The following is a 27,448-nucleotide window of genomic DNA, read 5'->3' as shown; positions in this document are numbered from 1 at the left end:
CAGAACATAAAGAATGACATTTGTAGATCAGCACCCATTCAGGGGTTTGCTCCTATACTATGCCGCATTCTTACTGTGGAGGCCATTCGAAATAGTTTGGGTGCAGTGCGCAAGCAGAAGAAGGGTGGAGAAAGAGTATGTAATTGAGTTATCATCAAGAAGCCTTACACCCACAGAAGAGACGCATTCTGTAAGAGAGAGAGAGACACACTAGCTTGTGTGTGGGATACAGAGCCTTTTCAGGCACTTGGGTACTGCGTTTGTTGTACAATGGACTACAAAACAACAGTAAATTTGCTTACAACAGAAGGGTTTATGAAGGCGCCTGCAAGAATTGGCAGGATTTCTATGCAGTTACAAGATTATAATTATCAAATATGTGCCGGGTGTACAGAACAAAGTTGTTGATTGTTTAGGCCATATGCCATTACCCATTAGAGAACTGCCAAAAAGTGAATGGGAGGATTGCTTTATAAAAGAAATGGGGTGAAGCATGTCTATCCTTCAGTATATCACCCATCAGGGAAAGGGGCAGTGGAGCGATTTAATCGGGTAATGAAAGGCACCAGCCAAACAGATTGTGAAAATAAGAAGGGATGGGAGGTCGTGTTGAAGAAAATGTTGTGGAGATACAGATGGACACCTTCGCTCTCTGGGTACAGTCCTTTTGTGCTGATGCAGAGTAGGGAGCTATTCACCAAAGAGAGCATGGGGCAGAAGGATAGTGCAAGATGAGTGAGTGCTCACCAGAAGTGCTTAGGAGGGACGCTGTTAAAGCTGGCTGAGCTCATAAAAAGTTGCTGTTTCCGTGCTGTCCGGCCACAACGTAGAGTTGAGACTAAAGGAAGTTGTACACTTGGAAGCACATGCATTTATTCCCCACAGGTACATGGGATGGCAAGGAAAGGCCATCTAACTTATGGTGGCAAGAAGTCAGGAGTATCAGTAAAGGGAACTGAGCTGACAAACTGGATGTTGGGGTCACCCCGGGTGTGCAAAGGGAGCTAGGGTAAATTGCCATAGCATAAGACTGATCTTGAAATGAACTGTGTACTTCCTTCCTCTGCACGATCGGCATTCCGCTCAACTAAGTTTCACTCTGAGATCTATATTAGTGTACAGTGTTGCAAAATATACATATCACATGCTAACCCATCTGACAAAATATTTTAAAAATGTATTTCCAGATACAAGCTAGGTAAACCATCTACGATACAGTCTTTCATAGGGCAAGACCTCAAAACAGATTGCACATTGCACTGTATGAACTGATCCTCCAAACTATACTAATTTCAAATGCATCTGAGCAGCTTTCCAGAATATGAATGTAATTATAAGCAAGACAGAGTACTCAATTTATACTTTAATAAAATAAGTGTCTTCCTCTCACTGAAAGAAAACTACTTCGGAAGAACAAAACTATGCCATACGGTCCCAAGCTTTCAATGGTACATATCAGCAAAAATAATCTATAGTCTGTAAATCTACTTACACATGCTTGTGTATATTTAAAGTGCAACTTGAGGTGATAAATTAATGGAAAAGCACTCCACTCAGACTGTATTTATACCCACTTGCAATGTACTGGTCAGTCAGCCAGCCATCCTTTAACCTGATCTTATATTTTCGCTAAACAATATTAAGCAGCAGAGAACATGGGCAGTACCCACGATATTGGGCTCAACTCTGAAATTCCTCAGCAGACCCCGAGACATTTGGTGCAAGCTAGGCAGGACCTTTTGTTGGTTCATGTACCTACAGTTTTAAAAGGAAAGGTACAACAGGGAAAATAAGTGCAGTTTCCACGTAATGTGCACCAATGATCCAGTAACTTCACTTTAGCTTAAAGATCGGCAGGCGAAATGCCAGTTGGTTTAGCACAATTGGAAGTTGCCTGACCTGCTGCTTCACACGCAGGCTGGCTGACACATAACTTTGATCCGCACTTAGGGGCCGATTATGATGGCTGAGTCCGTCCGCCACCATAGAGTAGGAGGGACCGTCCGCAGGGGCAGCGGTGGTCCCTCCTTGCAGATTAGGATGTGACCGCCAGGGTGGCGGTCACATCCTCTATTTTTAACATTGCGGCAGGTGCAGCTTCAAGCTGCACCCGCTGCAATGTTAAAAATGCATGCACGGCATTTGCGTGCACAAAGCGGCAGGCACCGCGCGGTGCCTGCCGCTTTGCTGACGCAAATGCAGGGGGGTACCATAGGTACCCCGCACGTGCACCCCCCACCCCCCCTTCACCCAGGGGGCCCGCAACGGGCCCCCGAAGTGAAGGTCCGTATGCTTTTCCACGGTAGAAAAGCCGCAGTGGAAAAGCATACTTTGTACTCCATCATAATATGGCTGGCGCTGTCTGATAGACACCGCCAGCCATGTTAATGCTTTTCCGCCGCGGTCGGAAGGCGACTGCGGTGGAAAAGCGGCGGACAGATTCAAAGACCCACCAGCCATCCTAATTTGGCGGTGGGTCTTTCCGGCATCCGCAGCGGTTTTCCTACATCCTCCGGGCCGGCGGTGGATTCCCCCGGCCCGAAGGATGCGGGAAATCCGCAATCCTAATCTACCCCATAATGCGGGGGTAGACGGACTACTGGCATGCAGGGGGGCAGGAGGAGAAACAGACTGGCATGCAATGGCAACGAATACCAAGAACCTACTATAGAAGTTTAGTATATCAAGCAGAAGAAGATGCCATTCAGAGTGAGAGGTGGTGGTACATAAGGAAGACGCGTGCAAGCAGCGGGCAGAGAAGTGCAAGTAGAGCAGTTAGCATGCACAGGAAGTGGGGGGCGCAGAACTGAGCTTTTTTCTTAAAAAAAAAAGGTGCTGGCATGCAAGAATCAGGACATTAGCTTGGCATGCAAGGATGTTAACACACAAGATGCTAATGGCTAGGAGGAGTAAGTGCTTTCAATAGTAAACAAGAAGCGCGAACAAAAAGTGGACGCGAGTGGTGCGCGCACGCAATATGAAAAGTGAAAGTAGACTGCAAAAAGTGAATGCGAGTGGTGCGGGCGTGTGCGCGCAATGGGAAAAGTGGAAGTAGGCTGGCGAGTGGTGTGTGCACACCATGACGAGAGAGGAAAGCCATGTGGCGCCTCTGCTCGTCAATGTGCGCGAAACCGCACACTCTAGGCCAGCCAGCTTTTGGTAGGACTTTTAAAAGCCCGTTTACAAAAATTCTCGCTGTGCAGCGCATGCGCTGGCTCAGGCGAGAGCTAAAAAGGAACACACTTGAAGGCCTATTGTTGGCGTTTGTTAGAGTAACAAGACCAGGTATTAAGGTCTGCTTTTTTCTCTACTCTGGATATGCCCTTTCAATATTATAACATTTTAAGCAGAACAGTGGAGAAAAAGTCACTGCCTAATTTACATAGATCATTCCTCATGCTAACAAGTGATAAGTTGAACCAGTATACCACTGAGATGTATGCCAATGTGTCACTGGAGCATAGAGGTACAGGTCTGCAGTAGAGTTCGTATATCGACTAATCATATATATTTCTGTAGGGTATGCACCCTTAGCAGCAACTCCAGAATATCAATTTAACACAATATCGAGGACAAAATATAAAAAAATATATATCAACATGTAAGTAATTCCTAACTTCACATATATGTACCTACAAAGTACATATATCTTGAAGGTACTTTGGTGTAAAGTTAGGAATAGTAAATCTATGCTTCCCTAAACTCACGGACCTTTTGATATGTCGACCCTCGAACTTCTGTCCTCACTATTCCTTTTATGGCTATATTCTGGGGTCGATATTCAGTATTGCATACTTCTGGCAGCATTGCCCTTACTTATCTTTGTGAATGAGAGAAATATTTTTTGCGACCCAATTTAATAGAGTCAACGCCTCCTCCCAGTTGCTACTTCACCCTCAAAGAAAAGGACAATAGAAAGATTTATGAACAGCCTGTATTTACCTTTCCTGTAGCCTGTTGGAACGCAGCTTTGATCTGTTGTCTTTCTGCATTGTTTCGCTTCGTCAAGATAGCGGTAATCGCTGCTTCGTCCACTCCTATGTGAGGTAGAAAAAATATAGGAATTTGTAATGGGTACCCAGGAAACCGGGTGTCGGAACATATCCATCTGTAGCAAGGTACAACGAGGAGGTAAAGGTACTATAAAACAGCAGGTCTACCAACAGGCTCACCACAGTGCTGGCCTCACGCAAAATGATGGAGAGCCCTGTAGAAAGGTACATCGGGCCCGAGTCTCCCATAAACCCACAGATATGCATTAGTCTGGGGAGGAATGGGGCCAACCAGAATGGTTGGGGGCTCCTTGGATGGTTGGTGCCCCCCCCTGCGCCGCAGGGGATACAGAGGCTGTTTTTGAACCCCTGGCTCACCAAACACAGACCTTCTGCAAGGAAGACTTTCGAGAGGTCTAAGTGGAAGCGAAAGGAAAGATTTACTGCTGTATGTCCAAGCTAAGTTCCACCTCTCATAAAATATCTACTCACAACAGAGATGTGCCCAGCGGTCTCTAAAACATACTTAACAGTGCATACAGGGCGTATGTTTCATTTCAACAGTTAAACCATTCAAATATTGATAACAGAAATAGAAAACGTCACAAATAATGCAAAATGTGTATTTATAAAATAAATGGTATAGTTGTCTTAACTAGATTGCATTAAGTCCCTCATTCTAAGAGATGCAATGGAACCCCATTGGTAATCACATTTTAGTGATTACGTGCCAATCGGCAATTCCAGGATGTGGGATTGTTGTGGGATAGCAAATAATCCCCAGTGAAAGGGGACCTGTAGAAATCGTAGTTTGAGCACTCGGTTCTCGGAGAAATTCCTGTTATAGGTGATTATCAGCACCCCCGTTTTGTGATGTTTAAGCTGCTTAAATATCAGTGGAATTTTGAGAGTGCCGTTTTTCAGCTCATCCAGTAATCCTTTTTTTTAATAACAACAACGCCCATTCCAGCGAAACTCGATTAATTAAGCCTATTCAGTATTGTGGGATGGGGGGGGGGGGGTAAACAGATGAATTAGGGTAAATTAGCATCCAATAGGCTTTATAGTAGATATTCGGTAAAAATATGTCGATTATGAAATCGCTGGGTTCCTGAATCCAGTTGTGTTTTTTTGTTTTTTTCATACAGTGACACCCCCCTCCCTGTCTTTGTTCCAATGTTTATGCCTCCTCCAGGACCACTGACACGCACATGGTACTGCTGACTTCTCGCGCCGGTCTCCATACTTTCCAGAAAGATTCCAACGTGAATGCCAGACATGCACCGTGTAGGGGCATACTGGGGGACATTTCTGGCATATTCGATGTTAATTCCTGGCATTGTCTCCAGACCTGGCATATTGGGTATAATTGTTATCATTTTTTGGAACCCTCGTGATAAAATGGTTTGAACCCTGGGCAAACTACTGGCCATGGCATATTGGTGGTAATTTGTAACAACTGAACACCACCCACTACAGAATGTACCCTCTCTCAACAAACTGTTGGCCATGTCTTATTGGTGGTGATTTGTAGCATTGTGGGTCTACCCAAGGGCTGAAGGAGGCATTTCTTAGCAATTTAGAAACACCCATAGCATATTGTTGGTATTTCCTAGTATTCTGTACCCATCCATAGCAGGATGGTGGGTTTCTCTGGGTAAACTTCTGGCCAAGGCATATTGGAGGTTACTGTGAGCATTTAAATTCAGCACCTGTAGTAAGCTGGTGGTAATTCCTGGCATTTTAGAGACCACCCTTAGAGATCGGGCGCATCATGGTCCAAATGCTGACCTTTGTCATATTGAAGGGGATTCCTGGTGAATTGGGGCTCTCAGTGTCATGAGGATTACCATAACAATGATAATTAGTGCAAAAGTGAAGGGATACATGACATGAGATGGGGATATGGAAACACTTCCAGTTATAGTCAAACCTGAGGGCTTTACTGACTGATAGATTTGACTTGCATTTTCAATTAGAAACTCGGTCTGGCCAACATTTGTATGTATAAAGAGAGAATTATTGGTTTGCCAATGCTTGTTTCCATGATATAATATGATTTTGGTACATCTCTGATGAACTAAAATGACATTTCCAGTCTAGGACTAGCTTTGCTGTCAGTCTGACACTCTGGCACTGCCAGATGGCCTGACTTGAAGGGCCACAGAGTGGTCCATTATTGTTCGGGCCTACTGGGTGTTATGGAACCAAAATAATGGCCCACACACTGGACCTTTAAGTAGTGCCAGAGGGCCAGACTGACAATACAGCCAGACACTGACATTAACGTCCATATAGTGGATGTACCACTAAACATTAAATTATGTTGTGATCGTTGTAACCCATATTTTTAAGGGTTTAACAGTGTTCAGAATGATTATGCACATTTTATTAAGATTTTATTTTCTGATGCTACGGACATTTACCAAGGGTCAGCCCAGCATCCAGCAGAGTTTAGTCATGCTAAAGCACATAGAGGCCGATTATGATGCACCCCAGAAAAGCTCCTACCAATGGTCGAAGCCTTCTCAGGTTGCAACGTAATCGTCCCCTCAGTTTATTTCTAACGGCTGCATTGCAATGCAGGCGGTCAGAAACTAAATCGAACAGTCATTCTGGCTGGCTTCCAATGGCTTCAAGGAGCCCGTCGGCCACTTGGAACCAATTTGTAATCCCTAAAGGTGAGCATTTATGCCCTTAGGATTACGATGCATGGTTTCCGGCATGGTTTCTATGCAGGCCTGTCGGATATGGAAACCATGTCGGAAATGATGTTTAGGGCCCTCAGCAGGCCCCCCTTGTGTGTGCAACCTCCGGTTGGGGGCCAAGTGACCCCCTGTTGATCCCTGCATCCCGTTTAGGTTCCTGCCAATGCGGTGCAGGGATGAACAGCACCTCCCATTTCCCTATGGAAGCATGTATTGCAGCCGGTTTACGAACAGTGTTCGGTCGCATCCTAATTAGGCAGTCAGGACCCCCGGCCAGAGGTTGGTCCGTCACAGGAACAAGACAGTCTTGGGCGAACTTAAGTCTGCCTGACATCGTAATTAGGCCCTTAGTCTTTGGTAACTCTTCAGAGGCCTGGGGAGCAGGTATGAATAGATGACTGAACTGTGATGCAAGACATTATGGGGCCTATTAGGATGACGGGTGGACTTTGTCCGCCCGTCATCCTAGCGGGGAATGGGACCGCCCGCCATAAGGGCGGGGGTCCCGGGGGTGGCATTAGGATGTGCCCGCCACTGTGGCGGGCACATCCTGCATTTCTAGCATTGTGGCGGGCGGAGCGCTCAGCACCGCCCGCCACAATGCTAGAAATGCTTTTCAGCATTTGCATATACAAAGCGGCAGGCACCGCGCGGTGCCTGCCGCTTTGTATATGCAAATGAAGGGGGGTACCATAGGTACCCCCCCATGTGCACCCCCCACCTGTACTTCACTCTGGGGGCCCACAGGGGGCCCCCAGAGTGAACACCGCATGCCTTTCCGTGGCGGCATTGCCGCCACGGAAAGGCATTGTGAAATGCCTATAGTAATACTGCGGGCGGTGTCTGACAGACACCGCCTGCATGTAACTCGTTTTCTGCCCCGGCCGCAGGGCGACCGGGGCGAAAAAAGTGGCGGGCGGTGTTTTGCACCACCGTGGTCCCCCCCGCCATTCTAATATGGCGGGGGGGGGAATACAGGGAAGGATGGCGGGCGGAATCCGCCCGCCATCCTAATGGGGCCCTAGGTCTTTTGCACATGTTTTTATGGTGAAGGCATTTTAGAGGTACTACAAATATCTGGCTGAGGAAAGCTGTAGAAGGTGACAAGAGCATCAGAGTTACATGAGATGCATGATGATAATTTTTTAAGATGTTGGGGTAGATCTCAAAGGAGCTCAAAATAAGGTAGATGTTGTTGAAATGATGGAAGAGGAGATCTGATGGAAACACTTGAAAATGAAATGTGCTACATTTTGTGAGTGCTCTTATATCAGCCAGATGACTGTTGGGGATAGATTAGGATGTCGGGCGGACCACCATTGACAGGCCGTCAGTGGCAGACCGGCTGACAGCCAGGATTACAGTCCAACCCCCACTTTATGAAGCAGCTTGTCGGAGCGTCGGTCGGACCATAATCCCTACAATGTGGTTGGTGCCTGCAGAGGCTCCGCTATAGGGATTAGGATGTTCCTTTCCCCCTGGCTTTACCCGGCGATCTGACTGTCATGTAGAGGCAGACGGAAAGGGATTCTGGGACCCTTAGCAGGGCCTCTGCTATGTGTCCAAGGGAACCAGTGGGGCCCCTCCAAACATCCATGCACATGAGCCAGGTACAAAATGGTGCATGGATGTTTGCAAAATACCTTGTTCCATTGTGGCTTGTGCTGCAGTCCTTTCCCAGGACGCAGCACAAGTCGCAATGGAAGAAAGCATTTTCGACCGCCTACACGGAGGTCATATTGTAATTTGGCGGGTGGAAAAGCTGACTACATGTTGGGCCGTTCCACTTCCGCAGGTATGGTAGTCAGATGCTTTTCCTACTGCCATCGTAATCAGGACCTTGGTGTTAAAACCATTAGCACATATTCAGAAACCTGAACTGCTTGTGCAATCTCTGCACACAAAGAAGGAATTTCATCAACCTCCCTGATAATCAAATTAAACCAGTTCAAGTGAGTCACAGCTATAAAAGAACAAAAACGTCCAATGGCTTATATTGACAGTGCAAGAGAGAGTCTGAGATGCCTTCTGGATTTCTTAAGGGGATAGCCAAATAGTCTAGAAATTGGCCTAGAGAAATGGAAAACTTACCCTGTAGAAAATCTGTTGACCCATGGACCACTAAACATGCACAGACTTCGTTAGCAAACGGAGTTACAAAAGAAGAGGATACATGTGAGTTCAGTAGTCAAACTGTCCCATTTAAATTATATGTGTGATAGTTTGTTTAATAGATACAAAACCATGTTGAAGCATAAAATGTTAGACTAGCCAAATGAAAAAAAAGAACCGTATAGACAGGGCTCTTTTCTTGAATAAGCAATGCTGGAAAATGTTCATAAATCTAATCAATTAGTAGAAAGAAGTTGAAAAGGCTGTGATCACCTGACCCGTCAGTGTATGATTATTGTTTACTAAAATGCAGGGCATTTTCCCTTAGGACCTGGAAAAGGGTTGGATTTCAAGGCAGGTGATCAGAATTTATGATTCCATAACTTCGTTGGTGCTCACTATCACAGTTCTGTTTTGTAGCCATTCAATATCATTTAGTTGCATCTCTTCAACCTGCAGACTGCCTTAGCACAGTCTCCTAACTGAGCGGGTATCAACACAGCATCATCTGCCAATTGTAATAGAATCGGTGTGGCACTGAACTAGAAACATGAGGACCGATTCATAATCATTTACGAGTACAGGAAGAAGTACTGCAGGAGCACTCTTTCACACAAAGTCACTGTGATACAGTAGTACTACAGCTGTGCAACTTTAAGTAATTAGGTACTCCAAAATGCCTTCGTAATCAGGCCTCAAAATCTGCAACCAAAACAGGCAACGAGACGAGATAAACATGGTATAAATATGCAGCTTTATGAGAATAAGGTATATCTCATGTGTAAGGAAAGTCATGGTAGATTAGGAAAGATAATATTTTACATTAGTTTTTGCTCTTGTGAATCCTTTTAATCCCTTTTCTCCTTTTACTTAAAATGTAAGCAACACATGCACTCAATAGTTTGATAACATAGAGGATATGTTGCACTTTAAGCACTTTTACCATTAGATCATTGCAAAAAAAATTTATTTGGGAAAAGCGTTACAAATAAAACAATTTTTTTAGAAATTAAAATAATGACAGAGAAACACAAATATAAAGAATAACGCGTTATTAATGTGTTACTGGCTGAACTGACAATATTGAAGTTTAGACTGTAGGATGCACAGCAACCATGAAACTTCACCATTGCATGCTAACTACAATTTTAAAACTGCAGGAAACTCAGGCCACTCCCGTATGATATTAGTTACTTTCTCCAATGCCTGCGAAGCCTTATTTCACCAACCCTAATCTCATCCATCCCATGCTTGCTTGAGAGTCAGGCCACAGTGTTGATACACTACAGCACATGACTAAAGCTGTACTCCCCAAGATGGTCGACGGGTCAAGGCAGCACCAACTGGCTCAGGTTCACCAGAGTGGGATTCCAATCACTATTGCAAGGGTACAATCACAGCCTACCTCCGAAAAAGAAGTTTCCAGTAGGAAAACACAGTGGCGTAAAGGTGTGACCTTCACCTTCCTAATTATGTTGCATATACACACAGAGCTACCTATCTGTTGTTCAATGCTTATTGTGAACAAAAAATAGTATAGTGAGCCTTGGGTCAGTCCCTTCCCCATGATCGGAAAGCCTTCTTGTCTAGCTTAGCCCACCACATTTGATTCAATTGCCTTTTTCCCTATCCTTGATTTTTCATCCCCTGACCATCGTTTCTTTACTGCCATTTTGAAAAGATGAGGTGCATCCTTCAACTGCAGTGCTGCAATGTGATATGTTCTCTGGGGTCCCCACAATTGCAGGGGACATATTTTTAACCCGCTGGTGTAAAGACTAAGTCAATGTGCCAATATAAATTAGAAATCCATTTGAAACCCATACACAACCCACTGATCATAATGAGCAGGACGTGATCAGTCCCAAATAATGAATTCATGGACACAGTAGAACTCCAAATCCTCTTTCGTTTAAGAATAGCACACTCAAAATAGCCCTAAGAAACAGGACATGTATTTTTTTTAATGTTATTTTAAAATCTTAGCCGAGTGCATGCAATATGAGTATGAATGGTAACCAGAAGAAAAGAAAAATAAATGTAGAGAAGCATGTCATGGACAGAGAAAACAGCCAGAAAAACGATAACATGTTAATTGAATTCTTAACACCCTAACACTTTCATGCTATTTACAGTCTCTAAACTAACCTTTAGCTAAAGCAGTACACAGCAAGCCTGCACTCGCGTTTCTAAGATGAATCTCACAGCATACCTGCATTTTTGTAATGAAATAGCAAGCTAGCTATTTCTTATTGCAGCTTGTTGGTGCATTGAACATAAACATGGACACCTGACGGCCACTTCTCCCCGCTATTGCCACAGACTGAGGCTTGTGCTACAACTGGCATGACCTCTGGCTTGATAGTCGTTGCACAAAGTCCCTCTCTCACTATAGTCAGATACCTGCATTCTTTTAGCATCTAATCGCCAATTCATATTTTGAAAATAAGGACAGTGTGGGCAGACACTAAAGAAGCAATAGGACTAATCAGGTGACAAATCCGTAAGTTCGATTGTCATATTGATTAAATGTATTAAAAAAGATAATCAATCAAAACGTGTGGCTTTAGACAGCAGATGGACATGATACTACCATTTCTATGAAACAATAAAAAAATCGGTACAGAATAGAAATAGTACAATCTGACAATAGAAACAGAAAAGTCTGAACGGGACCTATCACAATGTTCACTACACATAATGTGACCAGCTTTTCATTTTTATTTTGGCGCTCCTTTGGAGAGCATGGGTTTCCTTTCACTGTTCCTCATCCTCTTATTCCCAGCCTCTCTGCACTGTCTTGAGTCTTTCCATCCCCACGCTTGTCCATTGTTTCTCTGCCACTTCTCTTACTGTACCATGCTTTTCTTTTACTTACATTTCTTTTGTGACTACCTTGAAACTTCACACTATTACTGAGCTGCCCTGTTCTTTGTAAGGCATCATATACATACTTTCTTTCTTTTCTACCATTCTAATATGGCAATCACCATGTTGGAATGGCAGACTAAAGCTGAAGAAGATGCAAAAATGGCCACCATTGCATCACATGTGCACGTTGGAGTGATTAGCGTTCACAACTGGATGTCCGGCACAAGGATATGTGAGCCAAAATGTTAATCCCGGCCTCCCAGCACCGCCCTCTATATTTCATTTATCAGCCCCATCTCCTTTCTTGAGCTGTGTCCTGACCATTTCCTCGTGATCTCTCATTGAATCAAAGAGCACCCTTTGAAGAGTACAGGGGGGAGCCTCGCTTTCCCTGCTCCATTTTGCCCCACCCCGCTAATAGGAATGCAGCAATACACAAATTTGGCTAATTCCTATAACTTTTCATGACTTCAACAGGCAGGCCTGGGACTCCCAAAATGGAAACCACACAAAAGAGGGGTGGAGACAACAAACAAAACAAGCATAGACTCAACACCCAGGTGCAAATGTTGGCACACTTTTGGGTGGTGAAAAACTGCCCTCACTCACACACAATGTGTGTGACATGCTTCACGCACAGGATGTATGGTGCACCTGATAGGTGGGAGGGCACTCTGGAGATAATATTCTCTATGGATTCATCTGGCATGGAGCATCCTGTTAGGGCACATATAGTGGACTGTGCAATTGCGGGTCCCTATGGTGTTTATTGACACACGTATTTTACTTGTTTTTCAGTAATGTCACCGTGTTGGCGGAACTCCCTCCACATAGCTCATTATTGATGGGTAGGAGTGACATACACCCTTCTCAACACCTAATTGAGGTAAGAGGGGTAGTGTGTTAGACTGGGACAACTAGACGTCCTGACGAAGACCCAGGTGACCCATTGATTAAGGGCAATTTAAGGGTCGAAACATGTTGACGCAAGTAGTACGAGTGGGGTGTTTGTGGGTCCTAATAACCCTTTATTACACCACCACCCTACCATTTTTTAATCCTGTCCGTGGTACCTAATAATAAAGATGGTTTTGGTATCCATGAGTCAGTTTTAATATCACCTATTGCACTTTGAGTTGTCTTGTGTTGTATCCAGTCTCGAGTCATTGTATGTGGACTTGAGGGTCACGTCCAGTGTCTCTGGGTGTTTCTTTACATTTTGTTTGTTCCCCCCTCCCTATGCTCCGTCCGTTGTGTGGCTACGCTCGGACGTCGCAGCAGACCCGATGATGAAGCATGTCACACACATTGTGTGTGAGTGAGGGCAGTTTTTCACCACCCAAAAGTGTGCCAACATTTGCACCTGGGTGTTGAGTCTATGCTTGTTTTGTTTGTTGTCTCCACCCCTCTTTTATGTGGTTATTATAGCTGTTACTGGAGGTTCGGGGTGGTAGACAGTAATTTAGACCCTCTCCCCTCTTGTGTGCGAGATGACTCCCAAAATGGAACCCAGGTCCTCCACCTAATGTACCACTTCGAATTCAGTCTGCGAGCACTGCTCAGTACTGTAGTATTTCTATGTTGCCGCTTGCAAGCACATATGCAGCCAGCAGTCATGTGCCAATCAGCATCTCCAAGTCAGACAAGTATGAAATATTTACAGTATCTCCACATTAAAACTTTCTATAGCTACTGGAGGACAGTGGGTCAGGAGTTGGAAATACAACTGTAACACATGACTGCTAGTTTATTCTTCAGTTGCAGCGGTCTATAATACCAAATGGCAATTATATTCAACTTTGCATGGTGCTAAAAACCATTTAGAAGCAAAATAAATTTCAGTCAATCACATGAAGCCACTGAACAGCCAGGCAAAAGAGGTAACCGTTTAGGCTCGATGCTGAAGGTGTATAACACACCTCTACGTTTGTTCATATTGTCTTTTGTGGCTTCAATTTAGCCTAATGGACAATTAATTAACCAACATGTATCGTTGGCAGGTAATTGATTGACTAACTTTCAACCATGCCTGCTTTTTCATCCAGTAATTAGAATCATGGTGAAGCTTGTAGGCTTATAACGCAATGGTCTTACATACTGGTTGAAAGTCACCCTACTGGCCCGTGGCTGTTGAGAGCTATGCTAAACACTGTATGAGATGTGATAAAGATCTTCCATACAGTTCTGCTGCCTTTTCACATTATTTGTATTTTCTTCCTGAATCGAACAGTAGATCAATGGTAATAGCAATACACGCTACAGATTGCCAATAATTATTTCTTATAAACTTATCTCACAATACATTTTATACACACTTTTTATGCTTGATTAGAACTTCGCACCTATTTTGACGACACATTCCCATCCTGTCTTCTTCCCACAGGCTACCTAGACTCTGGCGCAAGTGTCCTTTGTTATAGCTTAGTCGTTATCTACGAGTCAGCCCGTCTGTAGCTATGTGGGAAAGCAATCGCAAGTGTTTAAAATGTCATTTAAAAAAAATGTTTCTTAAAGTTGCACGTTGACATCAAGTCATGGCAGTTACCTTCAGTCGGGCCTGTTTTTCAGACAACAGGAATACGCCTGTTTGGACTTGTAGGCCAATAAACAACTTAAATAGTGAAACTGCATGTTCTGGCATGGGACACGTTATTAGCTGAAACCCCCAGATTCAGCAAAAAGCCACCCTCCACACATGGAGCTAATTCACAGCCGATGTTCTTACTCCTGTCGACTGAGACGTTAATCAGAATATCCCATGAGGGATAGCTTCGCTGTCTACGGCCAAAGCCAGTTGGTCTATCCATTGCCAATAGTCTGCTAGCATGTAGGACTGTTAGTAGTCGGCTGTTTAAGGTCCATCCTATCAGATCTAAATTACCTCGGTTATATCATTCCCTTTGTCGGAATGTGCGATTTATTTGCGTATCCAGAACAACGCTAAAAGGCACATTTAAAATACCTCACATCTATATGTTTTACCAATGCTTGTATTAATTATGCGACAAAGAACATACCAAACGATAATTGGCGGGAAGTTGGTGTCATCTGTGATATGATTTTACTATATGTTATGTCAGTGTTTTATATGGCGCAAGCCTTGCTGTACATTATCCTGTGCCTAATCTGTACAATATGAATGGATGAGCCTTAGTATCTCAGGTCTGTGTGTGGTAACGTTAGCTTGCTTAGAGTAGAATTACAGAAATAAATTCCCTCGATTATAATATTTTTCTTGTAATGATGTTAACAAACTAGGAAGGTTTTTTTTTCAACTTCGGCCGTTTTCATGATGGTGGTGGCTGAGAAATGTGTTTTTCTGTAGTTTGGCCTTGATATGGGGACATTTTTGCTGTCAAGAAATCAGAGGAGACAGAGGATGCGACAGTATCTGCATGTCTTAAACCAAAAATAAAGGCATTGTTTTTACTAATATAGCCGCAGCGTTTGGAGGGCTTTGATGACTTGATCGGACTCGCTGTCCCAGGGGGCCGCTGGTCACGCCCTCACCTGGTTGCCTGATTGAAAACGCCCTCGCCGCTCCCGCTTCGCGGGAGCTGCAGCGTTTGGAGGGCTTTGATAACGTTACCTTCTGACTTGATCGGACTCGCTTTCCCAGGGGGGCTCTGGTCACGCCCTCACCTGGTTGCCTGATTGAAAAGGACCTCGCCGCTCCCGCTTCGCGGAACGCGCACGCCGGCGAAGCCAGGGCCAAGGACGGGCCCGTCTGTGCCCGTCAGGGGCCGTAAGAGGCCGGGCTGGGCCAGGTCATTTGGTTTTATTCTCTGTTTACTGATAGCCACTGATTGTATTCTCTGTTAGCTGTATACTTAATTTGACTCGTCATTCACCGCTGTGACTTAATCGCCTGGTTCTTAATTTTTGGGTGTCTTCCTCTACGGGGTGGTACAGATGGGGAAGAGAAAGACCCAGGCACCTTGTTTAGGGCCCATAGCCGCTGCCAAATCTACTGTCACAACAATGTATGCTTTCCTTGCCAGGGCCGCGCTAGTCATCGATAAGGAAATCGAGATGGTTAATAGACGTTTATCTAGGTCACCTAAAGGCATTATGCTTCCTTTGAGCAACAATGGTAACAAGGGTTCTAAAGACTCCTCCCTGATGTTAGGTGGTACCTCATTCCCTTCAGTTGCATTGGGAGACACCCCAGTGGAAGAGAGGTCCCATACTGTCATAGAGAGTGCAGGGGAGCTATTGCATAGACCTCTATCCTCCGAAGTGATAATAATTAATAAGCAGGTAATTTCTCATTGTGTTACGCTAGGGGAGGGTGGTGATACTGAAAAGAACACTGCTATGCTTAATGAAGGCAATAACGGCTTGTCCATCTCGAAGGGCTCATGGGATGATTGTAGCCCCATTGGGATAAGAAAAAGAAAGTGTAAAGCTAATGCTAACCAAGCAAAAAAAACTATACCCAATAATCCGTCATCGCCGGCCCCAGTTACAAGGGGCAGTCAGGTGGCAACTTGCCTTTGGATATACATCCCCTACTAGAACCTATGAAATCTTTATTAATCAACAAATTGGAGGGTAAATTGGCACCTAGTGTGTCTAAATTAAAGTATATAGAGCAAAGTCTAGCGGCTCTTATGAAAACAGTACCATTCAAGTTCAAGTTCAAGTTTAAAATTTGTATAACACACTACTCACCCAGAGGGTCTCAAGGGGCTTGGGGGAGTGGGGTACTTTACTCATCGAATATCCAAGTTTTAAGTTGTTTTCTGAAGGAGAGGTGGTTCTGTGTAAGGCGTAGGTAAGTGGGGAGAGAATTCCAGGTCTTGGCCGCTAAGTAGGAGAAGGATCTTCCCCCCATGGTGGAAGATCCTTAACCAGGTCAGATCCCACTGCAGGCTCCCAACACCACACAACAGGTCAGGGGATATCAACCCTCTCTAACTCACACAGAAACCCGGTTTCAAATCACACAGGGCAGGTAGCGGGTGGCTCTAGGGAGGGCTGGGCAAGGGCTAGGACTCCTCCAGCTCTACAACAGGTCCAGGCTCCTCGGCGCTTGGGCGACAACGCTGGTGATGTCGCGGGTAACCACACTGTTGTCCCCCCCAAACTGTATATCTATTAATTTACCCCCCGAATCAACACCTCTAGTGGTAATTCTAGGAAATGGTTCACCCCTTCCCCGAGGTACTAATGAAGTACTTAGCCAGCTTAAGAATAAGGTCACACACTTGCTTTCTGGCAACACCTCTGTAGGCCCGGCTGTAGACCGTAACATCTAAATGGTCCGCCGCATGGGCTGGGTGGGTAACGGCAGAAAAACAGGGGAGGGGGACTGCATTATTATAAATTTCAATAACTGAACGATTGTTGAAAGAATATTTAGAGAATCTCGCTCTAGCCAGTCTTATTGGGGTTCTAACATTCAGATTCTCCCTCTGGATTTTTTCTACAACCCTGTGTTATTTTGCAATGATTACCCTCATGGTCACAACCATCGATACGGCCAGAAAGAGAACAATGTGAGATCCTACATTACTCAACATATTCCAAGAAATTCCACCTTGGAGGGGAGCCCCTTTCTGCCAATTCCCCTGGAGCCAAATAGATTTGCTCCAATCTCAGGATTAGAAGATTGTGACTGACTGAGTGCTAGTATTGGTTCAACTGTTGCAACCCTGGACTCGCAGTCACCTACACCTTTTTTATACCGTAGGCAGCCCTCTCCAAGAGTGTGTATCCCTGTACTACCAGAGGTTCAATCGAATGTCCCCTTGGGGGACCCTCCAGAGACAGTATTGCATAATATCATCTCCTGGAACATCGCAACATTGGCGGGGCAGTTCCTTGACCCAAAGTGGGTCCGGTTTATTAAGCAATTCCCAGTGATTTCTTTACAGGAGACTTGGTTGGTGGAATGTAATCTATTCTTAGAGGGTTATAAAGCTTTTTTTTGTCCCCGCCTCGCCCTCGATAAGGGGTGGAGCTAAGGGGGGTCTGGTTATATATACAGCCCTAGCTCTAAAATGTAGAATAAAGGAAATCTGTTCCCCCCACCCAGATCTCCAAGTTGTGGTTTTAAAGCAAGGGAATGTAAATCTCAGCCTGATTAACTTTTATAATGCAGTACACGCTGTGGGGCCCTGCAAGTTCACCTTACTGGGCGAGTTTGTTAAACATCACTGCAGCTCTTTTCTTCATTGCCTTATGGTATCAGGAGATTTTAACTTACGACATGGGAGAATTGGGCTGTGCAAAGATGGGGGAGGGGGGCTACATTTTGAGCACTCATTGCAGGGAGTTGTGCTTAATAACCTACTCAATGAGCTAGACTTGATCTCAGCCATGTCCATGGTAGGTGATTCTAGAAAACAGCCTGTTCCTTCTTTTAAAGGCCATAATGGGGGCTTATTTATTTATTTATTTTATTTTAAGAGTTTTATATAGCACTGGCTAGACCCGGAGGTATCAGAGCACTTTACATGAGGTTCCACAAAATTACACGATTGCATCAGTTCCAATTTACATCAGTTGCTAGACAAACAATAAAAAGAGCATAGAAAACGAGATAAGTGAAGAGTAACGGGGACGGGGGTAAGGGTAAAGGGGTGGAATGGAGACACGGCAGAAAGACTAAAGAAAGTCTGCTCAAAGTCCGGCTGGGTAGGTGACGGTCGAAGAGGAAGTCCCCAAACCCATCTCCTCTATAGCTATCAAGTAGCTCCATCAGGCTTTGGCCAAATAGCTAGGTCTCAATGGGTAACATTTAGAGAACATGGAGGTCAAAAAATGGAGCGAAGAGGGGAGGGGACAGCGAAGGTGAGAAAGGGAGGATAGGGGAAGAAACAACAAGGAGAGACAAAATGAAGTCTGTTTAAAGGCCGACTGGGTAGGTGACGACCAAGGAGGGAGTCCACGGCCCATCTCCCCTATAGCTAAACCAGGTAGCTCCATCAGGCATCACACAAAATAGTTTAGTCTCAATACATTGAGAGAGGAGAGAAGGAGAGACATCAATAGAGGGAGGATGCAGGAAGAGACGACAGGAGAGACTAAAGGAGGTCTGGCTAAAGACCGACTGGGTAGGTGACATCCAAGGAGGGAATCCCCGACCTGTCTCCTCTGTAGCTAAACCAGGTAGCTCCATCGGGCATCAGACAAAATAGCTAGATCTCAAATGACGAGGGAGAATTCACAGGTAGACAGGGTGGGGGACCAGGGCCAGGACAGGTGAGGGCAGAGGACAGTAGCAGGAAAGTGGAGAGGAGTAGAGCGGGGAGGGGTAGGGGGTAGGAAGTTCGGTAAAAGTTACATGGTTACAAAAAGTTACTGGAGCATGGTGATGCATACGAAGCAGCTACATTGGCTTCCTGTAACACAGCGGTTGATGTTTAAGACCGGATGCATGGTCTTTAAGACCTTGTCCAGTTTGTCCGAAAAGGACAGGTTGGGTGGAGGTTCTGTAGTTAAGACCCATGTCGGGGTCTTTGGCATGTTTTCTGGGGCGGTCTCAGAGACCGCGGCGCGCTCCGATGCTCTCGGTTTCCCCATTGCTGCGGCGACTGAAGGAGTGGTACGTGGTGTTGTGCCCACTGCGTGTATGCTGGGTGATCCTGACGAAGGAGTGGCACCCACCTGACGGAGGATGGAACGCGCAGCAGTTCGATGGGCGTCTGGAATTGCCGGGGCCCTCACTCCGGTCATCTCAGAGTTGATCTTGCCACTTTGTCGTTGCGGGGGGAGGCGGGTGCTGTGGCGCGGTCCAAAACAGAGCAACGTTTCACTGAGGATCTCTCCTATTCTTCTTGCGGCCGCACTCAGGGGCTGGGGAGATGCATCTGGCATCTCCCTCAGCTCTCGTTGTTCCTTCCAGATCACGTTCTTATTTCTACTGGCCTACAATCTTCTTTTTTGGAGTTCAAAATCAGAAGTAGCATTTTTAGTGACCATAATCCTGTGTGTGTACGCCTTTGTGGAGATTGTTTGACTCAACAAGGGAAGAAAGCAGCGCCTGGCGTGTTGAAACTCACGGACGGCAGGCGCCGACTTAAGTGGTCCCAGGTGGACCCCGTAGCATTTTTTTACAATATCCGGGAATCTTGTGCTCCTGATTTAGCAGCATGCATGTCCCCTGACTCTTCTCCTGAGAATGTACTCAATGCCTTTAAGGCCATTGTCAACAAGGCGGGGACCTTGCTGTCTATCCGCTCTAAAAAAACATCGCTTAGAGATCCCAGGTGGTTTGACAGTTTATGCTTGAGAGTGGCGAGAGAGCTAAAGGTGGGTCTGAGGTCCACCCCAAGAGATCAACCTCTAATCGGGCTTCTCCGCCTTAATTATAAAAGGGCCCTGGCAACTCAGAAATCCGAAATAAAGGATACCACATGGAAGGAGCGTCTCGAACCAGACACGCTAGGTAATAGCTCGAAACTTTGGGGAATAATCAATAAACCCCTATTCGAAAGGGAAGGGGCACACGTCATTGGCACAAATATAACAGAAGATGACTGGGTACATCATTTCGGGTCCATATTTAAGTGTACTTCGTCAAAGCTATACCCAAAATTGGGAGGAAGTAATTAAACACTTCCCCCGTTCACGCTGTGTGAGGTCGAGAAAGGCATCCCTGGCCTGACCTGTAACAAGGCTCCAGGCCCAGGTGGCTTGCCCACAGACCTCTTTAAATCAAATCTGCCTCTCTTGACCCCACTTCTGACGGCTGTGCTTAATGCAGCAGTGGTTGAAGGTTGCCCAGAGTTGTGGGGAACCAACACGATCGTTCCAGTTTTCAAGAAGGGAGACCGTAATAGCACTAGTTGCTATAGACCGATCTCCCTTATTGATTCTGTTGTCAAGGTAGTGGGAGGAGTATTCCTGAACAGATTATCCACTTGGGCTGAAGAAAATAGAATTATCTCTGATATTCAGTACAGGTTTCGCCCGGGGCATTCTACTTTGGCACAATGCCTCAATCTGTATATGAACCTAGGGAAGTACGGTCAACCGTGAAGAAGGAGTAATCCGAAACGCGTTGTTGTCTGCCATTAAATTGGATATTTTGCAGCACATTGAGAGTCTGGTGACCTTTTTCTGACAAGGACAGAGGTATTTTGCAATATATGGGGACATCCGGTAACCCTACCAGACCGCCCAATGACAGCTCAGTCAAACCGGAACTGGATGTTTATCTATATATATATACTGATGACATCATCCAGTGTCTGTGTGTTTCTGTAAAGTTGAAATATGTTTTACATATTGAAGAATGAGTGGATGTATAAGTGTCTGGATGAAGGATTTAGAAGGTGCGTGACTGACTGTATGAGTGAGTGATTAAATGTGTCTTACTGAATGCATGGGTTAGTGACTAAACTGTCTGAATGTGTGCATCATTATGTCTGTTGTTGTGTAAGCTGCTGCATGTGTTGATCAGTAGCTATAAGAGTGGCTATATGGGTTATTGATTGGTTGCCCAAGTATTTGTATGTGAGGCTGAGTGTGTGTGTGGGTGGCTGGGAGGTGTGTGACTCTGTGCATAGATGTGTGAGCAGTTGTTTCACTAGGTGTATGGGTTCAAGAGTGTATGTGGAAACAGCTGTATGGGCGGTTGACTGTGTGCATGGGTGTGTTGGTGAGCAAATGGATATCTCAGTGCTACATGTCCAAGTAAGTACATATGTAAAACACAGTGCATGTGAGAGTTGGCATATATAAATGACTATACATGAGAGCCTGTGATTGCGTAAGTGGCTGTATGGATCAATGTGTACTTGTATCAGTGAATGTAAAAGAGAGTAAGTATGTGTTAGTATTTGTTTGAATAAGTAAGGTTTTGTGTGTATAACTGTATAGATGAGGAAATGGGAGTGTGATTAATTCTTTGCATGACTGACTAGGTGCGTGAGTAACTCCATAGATGAGTGGCAGTGTGTGAGTGTCTGTATAGGTGTATGAGTGGATATGATAGTGTTGTATTGACTGTATGTATGAGTGATTGTATGTGTGAATGAGTGGATGTGTGTGTTGTCTTAGGAATCAGTGAGTGAGTATGTAGTAACTGATATTGGTGTGTCAATGGTTTCAAGAATGGTAGTCTGTTTTTAACACTGGGTGTATCAAAGGTTAGATTAGAGTGTGAGGAGGAGCATCGTATTATCACATGGATGATGTCATCAGTGATGTCATCAGTGATGTCATTTGAGATGTCATCAGTGATGTCATCAGTGATGTCATTTGAGATGTCATCAGTGATATCACTGACCATATCATGAATGATGTAATATGTGACATCATCAGCAGTGGATTGCGGGTGCGTAAGTTATAGTGAGTCCAACTAACTATAACGTGGGAATTTCAATGGTTTTGTAGGAGTAAAATGTTCAGCTAATTATAACTGGTGTGAAACCTATGGTTTTTTCAGTGAATTTCAAAGGTTTTTTAAATGCTAATTCCTAACTATAACGAGTGTTAAGCCTATGGTTTTTTCAGTGAATATATATATATATATATATATATATATATATATATATATATATATATATATTACCTACTGGCGGTCGCCAGTAGGTATATATAGTTAGGATTTTTTCTCTATGGGATTTTTGAAAATTCTATGTCTAATAACTTTGGCGTTTGTGGACGGAATCGGCTGAAATGTTCAGGAAAATGGCACATTTTGTTTCTGAGCAGCCCCTGACAATTTGGGGGGGTTTCGTCAAGGGGGGGCCGAGAAAAAAGGGGGGTCCCTAAACGCGTTTTTCCCATGTTAATTTCCATAGGGCGGTTGGCCTCACTTTTAGCTCGAACGGCTGAATGGATTTGCACGAAACTTGGCAAAATTGTAGGGACTGTTAGCCCGATGTGCCTTTGCTAGGTCTCAATATATGTGCTCCAGTGGATTTTGAGTAATTTAGGTTCAAAAAAAGATATATATCTGGGCGGAGCCTAACCACACATCTGATCTGATTGGCTGTCAGCACTTCATCCAAGAAGTGTTGGCAGCCATCTTGGGACCAATATACATGATAGCACCTCATTAAAAAGCATTGTAGTTAATAGAGGGTTTTAGGACTTTAGTTACATTATAAATCATTTGTTGATGGTACCATACTCGTTTTAGGAATTGTGGTGGGTTCTAAGGTGATTTTACCATGTGAAAAAACCTTCTGCTGTGATATCATGAATATTGTTTGAAAGAAAACTAATATCTCATGATTTTCCCACAGTGGTTTGGAAGGGGATCTATAAGCTAAACTGAAAGCATATTTTCTGTAAATTCACATTATCTTTCTCAGTCATGTGAAAATGAAGTCTGACATTCTCAGTAAAACATGTACATCCAACAAGGACAGAGACTGTCAGTTGATTCCTTTGTGTTCTACTGCAGCCTCCTAGAGTGTTCTAAAGAACAACTAGAGCGCTAACAGTCCTACTTATTACAAAGGTATGGCACACCTGAAGCCATCTTGATTGGAATAAAGTGGTAACTCTTAAAACATTTAATTTAAAAAGAAACAACATGAGGGGGTATATTTTGCCATAGAAAGTATGATTAGTGCTGCAGAATGAAAAATTAGGGCACATTTTGAGTGACTTCTCAAATCCTTTTCTATTTCATTAAAACATTCTGACATGCAGTCTCCCAAAATGGCCACCAGAGACAAAAGAGCCCAAATGTAGCCCAAATATCACCCAGATGTAGCCCAAGTATAGCCCAATGACAGAATGTCCCAGAGTGTTCTAAAGAACAACTAGAGCGCTAACAGTCCTACTTATTACAAAGGTATGGCACACCTGAAGCCATCTTGATTGGAATAAAGTGGTAACTCTTAAAACATTTAATTTAAAAAGAAACAACATGAGGGGGTATATGTTGCCATAAAAAGTATGATTAGTGCTGCAGAATGAAAAATTAGGGCACATTTTGAGTGACTTCTCAAATCCTTTTCTATTTCATTAAAACATTCTGACATGCAGTCTCCCAAAATGGCCACCAGAGACAAAAGAGCCCAAATGTAGCCCAAATATCACCCAGATGTAGCCCAAGTATAGCCCAATGACAGAATGTCCCAGAGTGTTCTAAAGAACAACTAGAGCGCTAACAGTCCTACTTATTACAAAGGTATAGCACACCTGGAGCCATCGTGATGGGAATAAAGTGGTAACTCTTAAAACATTTAATTTAAAAAGGAACAAAATGAGGGGGTATATTATGCAATAGAAGGTATTATTAGTGCTGCAGAAAGAAAAATTAGGGCACATTTTGAGTGACTTTTCAAATCCTCTTCTATTTCATTAAAAAATTCTGACATGCAGTCTCCCAAAATGGCCACCAGAGACAAAAGAGCCCAAATGTAGCCCAAATATCACCCAGATGTAGCCCACGTATAGCCCAATGACAGAATGTCCCAGAGTGTTCTAAAGAACAACTAGAGCGCTAACAGTCCTACTTATTACAAAGGTATAGCACACCTGGAGCCATCGTGATGGGAATAAAGTGGTAACTCTTAAAACATTTAATTTAAAAAGGAACAAAATGAGGGGGTATATTATGCAATAGAAGGTATTATTAGTGCTGCAGAAAGAAAAATTAGGGCACATTTTGAGTCACTTCTCAAACCCTCTTCAATTTCATTAAAAAATTCTGACATACAGTCTCCCAAGATGGCCACCAGAGACAAAAGAGCCTAAATGTAGCCCAAATATCACCCAGATGTACCCCAAGTATAGCCCAATGACAGAATGTCCCAGAGTGTTCTAAAGAACAACTAGAGCGCTAACAGTCTTACTTATGACAAAAGTATGGCACACCAGAAGCCATCTTGATTGGAATGAAGTGGTAAGTCTGAAAACACTCAATTTAAAAAGGAACAACATGAGGGGGTTAATTTTGCCATGGAAAGTATGATTAGTGCTTCAGAAAGAAAAATTAGGGATCATTTTGAGTGACTTCTCAAATCCTCTTCTATTTCATTAAAAAAATTCTGACATGCAGACTGAAACATGCACTTTGAATACCAGCAGCAGACGTCCCTGGTGAGCAGTAGCTTTACTACAGTGATCTAATGTGCAACTAGAGTGCTAACATTCAGAATTTATGGCAAATGTGTGACACATCTGAATGCCTTCTTGATGGAACCAAAGTAAACAAGCATTGAAAATGCAATAGATCTCGCCCTCGTTTAAGTTAAAGCCATTCTGTTTGTAATGAGGTGGCTTTTTAGCTTTGCTTTTATTAGTGTTTTTTCAACTTTCATGTAAATAACATGCATCTGTATGCATATAAGTATATGTATGCATGCATTTATGTTTGTATTTATATAGATATACAGATGATATATGTTTATATATGTATGTATATATATATATTCACTGAAAAAACCATAGGCTATAGACCATATATAGTTAGGAATTAGCATTTACAAAACCTTGAAAATTCACTGAAAAAACCATAGGTTATAGACCATATATAGTTAGGAATTAGCATTTACAAAACCTTGAAAATTCACTGAAAAAACCATAGGTTATAGACCATATATAGTTAGGAATTCACATTTACAAAACCTTATTTTACTCACACAAAACCATTGAAATTCCATATATAGTTAGTTGCACTAACTATATATCGCGCACCCGCAATCCACTGCTGATGATGTCACATATTACATCATTCATGACATGGTCAGTGACATCACTGATGACATCACTGATGACATCACTGATGACAACATCTAGGGACTGTATGTTTCTGTAAAGTTAAAATATGTCTTACATATTGAAGAATGAGTGGATGTATAAGTGTCTGGATGAAGGATTTAGTAGGTGCATGACTGACTGTATGAGTGAGTGATTAAATGTGTCTCACTGAGTGCATGGGTTAGTGACTAAACTGTCTTAATTTGTGCATCATTATGTCTGTTGTTCTGCAGACTGTTGCATGTGTTGATAAGTAGCTATATGAGTAACTATATGGGTTATTGATTGGTTGCCTAAGTATTTGTATGGGAGACTGAGTGTGTGTGTGGGTGGCTGGGAGGTGTATGACTCTGTGCATAGATGTGTGAGCAATTGATTCACTAGATGTATGGTTTCAAAAGTGCATGTGGAAACAGCTGTATGGGCGGTTGACTGTGTGCATGAGTGTATTGGTGAGTGAATGGATATCTCAGTGCTACATGTCAAAGTAAGTACATATGTAAAACACAGTACATGTGAGAGTTGACATATATAAATAACTGTGCATAAGAGCCAGTGAATGTGTGAGTGGTTGTATGGATCATTGTGAACTTGTATCAGGGATTGTATAAGAGAGTAAATATGTGTTAGTATATGTTTGAATAAGTAAAGTTTGTATAACTGTATAGTTGAGGAAATGGAGGTGTGATTGATTCTTTGCATGACTGACTAGGTGTGTGAGTAACTCCATGGATGAGTGACAGTCTGTGAGTGTCTGTTTACACTGATTGTATCTAAGGTTATATTAGAGTCTGAAGAGGTTCATCGTATTATCACATGAATGATATCATCAGTGATGTGATCAGTAATGTCAAATGAGATGTCATCAGTGATGTCATCAGTGATGTCATTTGAGATGTCATCAGTGATGTCATTTGAGATGTCATCAGTGATGTCATTTGAGATGTCATCAGTGATTTCATCAGTGATGTCACTGACCATGTCATGAATGATGTAATATGTGACATCATCAGCAGTGGATTGCGGGTGCGCGATATATAGTTAGTGCAACTAACTATATATGGAATTTCAATGGTTTTGTGTGAGTAAAATAAGGTTTTGTAAATGTGAATTCCTAACTATATATGGTCTATAACCTATGGTTTTTTCAGTGAATATATATATATATAAGCTACCCAAAGTGGCTCCCTTCATCGGTTTGTGCTAGTGCTCCTTCCGGTACGATATCCCACGGTCGAGCCAGACCGTTATTTATTAATCACAAATCCTTCCCTCCAGGGAAGGACAAAAAGGGTCGCGCTCATGTCGGTGTTTTGCGATTTTTCTTTATTTTTCAATAGTTCATAATTTGGTGTAAAGGCAGCCGATCTACGCATTTCGGTCTTAGCATAAGACCTTGGTCACGATCATAGGTGGCAGTTAACAAAACCAGTAAAAATACTTTAAAGTTTGTGATGTCACTCCTGTCTCTTTTTTGTCCTAGCCCCTAAGGATTGTGGGAGATGTAATCCACATGAACCATTTGTTACTTTTTAAGTGCACAATTTGAAAAGGAAGATTATTAACAAACGGTGATTTATTAACACAAAAATACATTTTTTTTCTCTTTTCAAAGTCCATTGATCTCAATGTCCAACATATTTTCTCATTTCAATTGTTAATCAATACATTTTTTTTCTTTTTATATTTTCTAAGTATCTTCTTTTATTTTAATAAGTTTCTCCAGTGGGACAAGGTTTTGTAATATTGTGTATCTTCTTCATTGAGCCTTGAGGATCCTTTTAATGTTTCTATTGATTGTAGTGATAGTGTTTCCTTTCTAATACTTTTTTATTTTGTATTTCTCTCTTATCCATACGTTTGGTTCTCGGGAAGATATATTACTTTACAGATTTTGGAGAATTCTTAATGTAAACAAATTGTATTTATAAGTCGATATAAAGCTCCTTAATCTGGTTTAGTCCATTAGGTGTAGATGTTCCTAAATTCAGAATGTGGTGTGATTCCTTTTGCTGCAATGTTTTTTCCCTGTTTCCGCCACAAATGTTTTGTGGCACAGTCTCTATTCCATAGAATTTAAAAGCTTTCCAG

General features: G+C 43.2%; 1 protein-coding gene across 1 annotated transcript in view; it reads right to left on the bottom strand.

The window, feature by feature from the left end:
* The window catches only part of LOC147727227 (annexin A1-like), a 229,806-nt gene that overhangs the window by 113,818 nt on the left and 88,540 nt on the right, over positions 1-27,448 (bottom strand). Inside the window, exon 4 of the mRNA XM_086961276.1 lies at positions 3,943-4,037. Coding sequence (XP_086817402.1) covers positions 3,943-4,037 — 95 coding nt within the window. The remainder of the gene's footprint in view (positions 1-3,942; positions 4,038-27,448) is intronic.

This window comes from Lissotriton vulgaris, chromosome 3_1 (genome assembly GCF_964263255.1).
Source record: "Lissotriton vulgaris chromosome 3_1, aLisVul1.2, whole genome shotgun sequence".
NCBI lineage: Eukaryota > Metazoa > Chordata > Amphibia > Caudata > Salamandridae > Lissotriton > Lissotriton vulgaris.
This window is presented reverse-complemented; position numbering and strand designations above follow the sequence as displayed.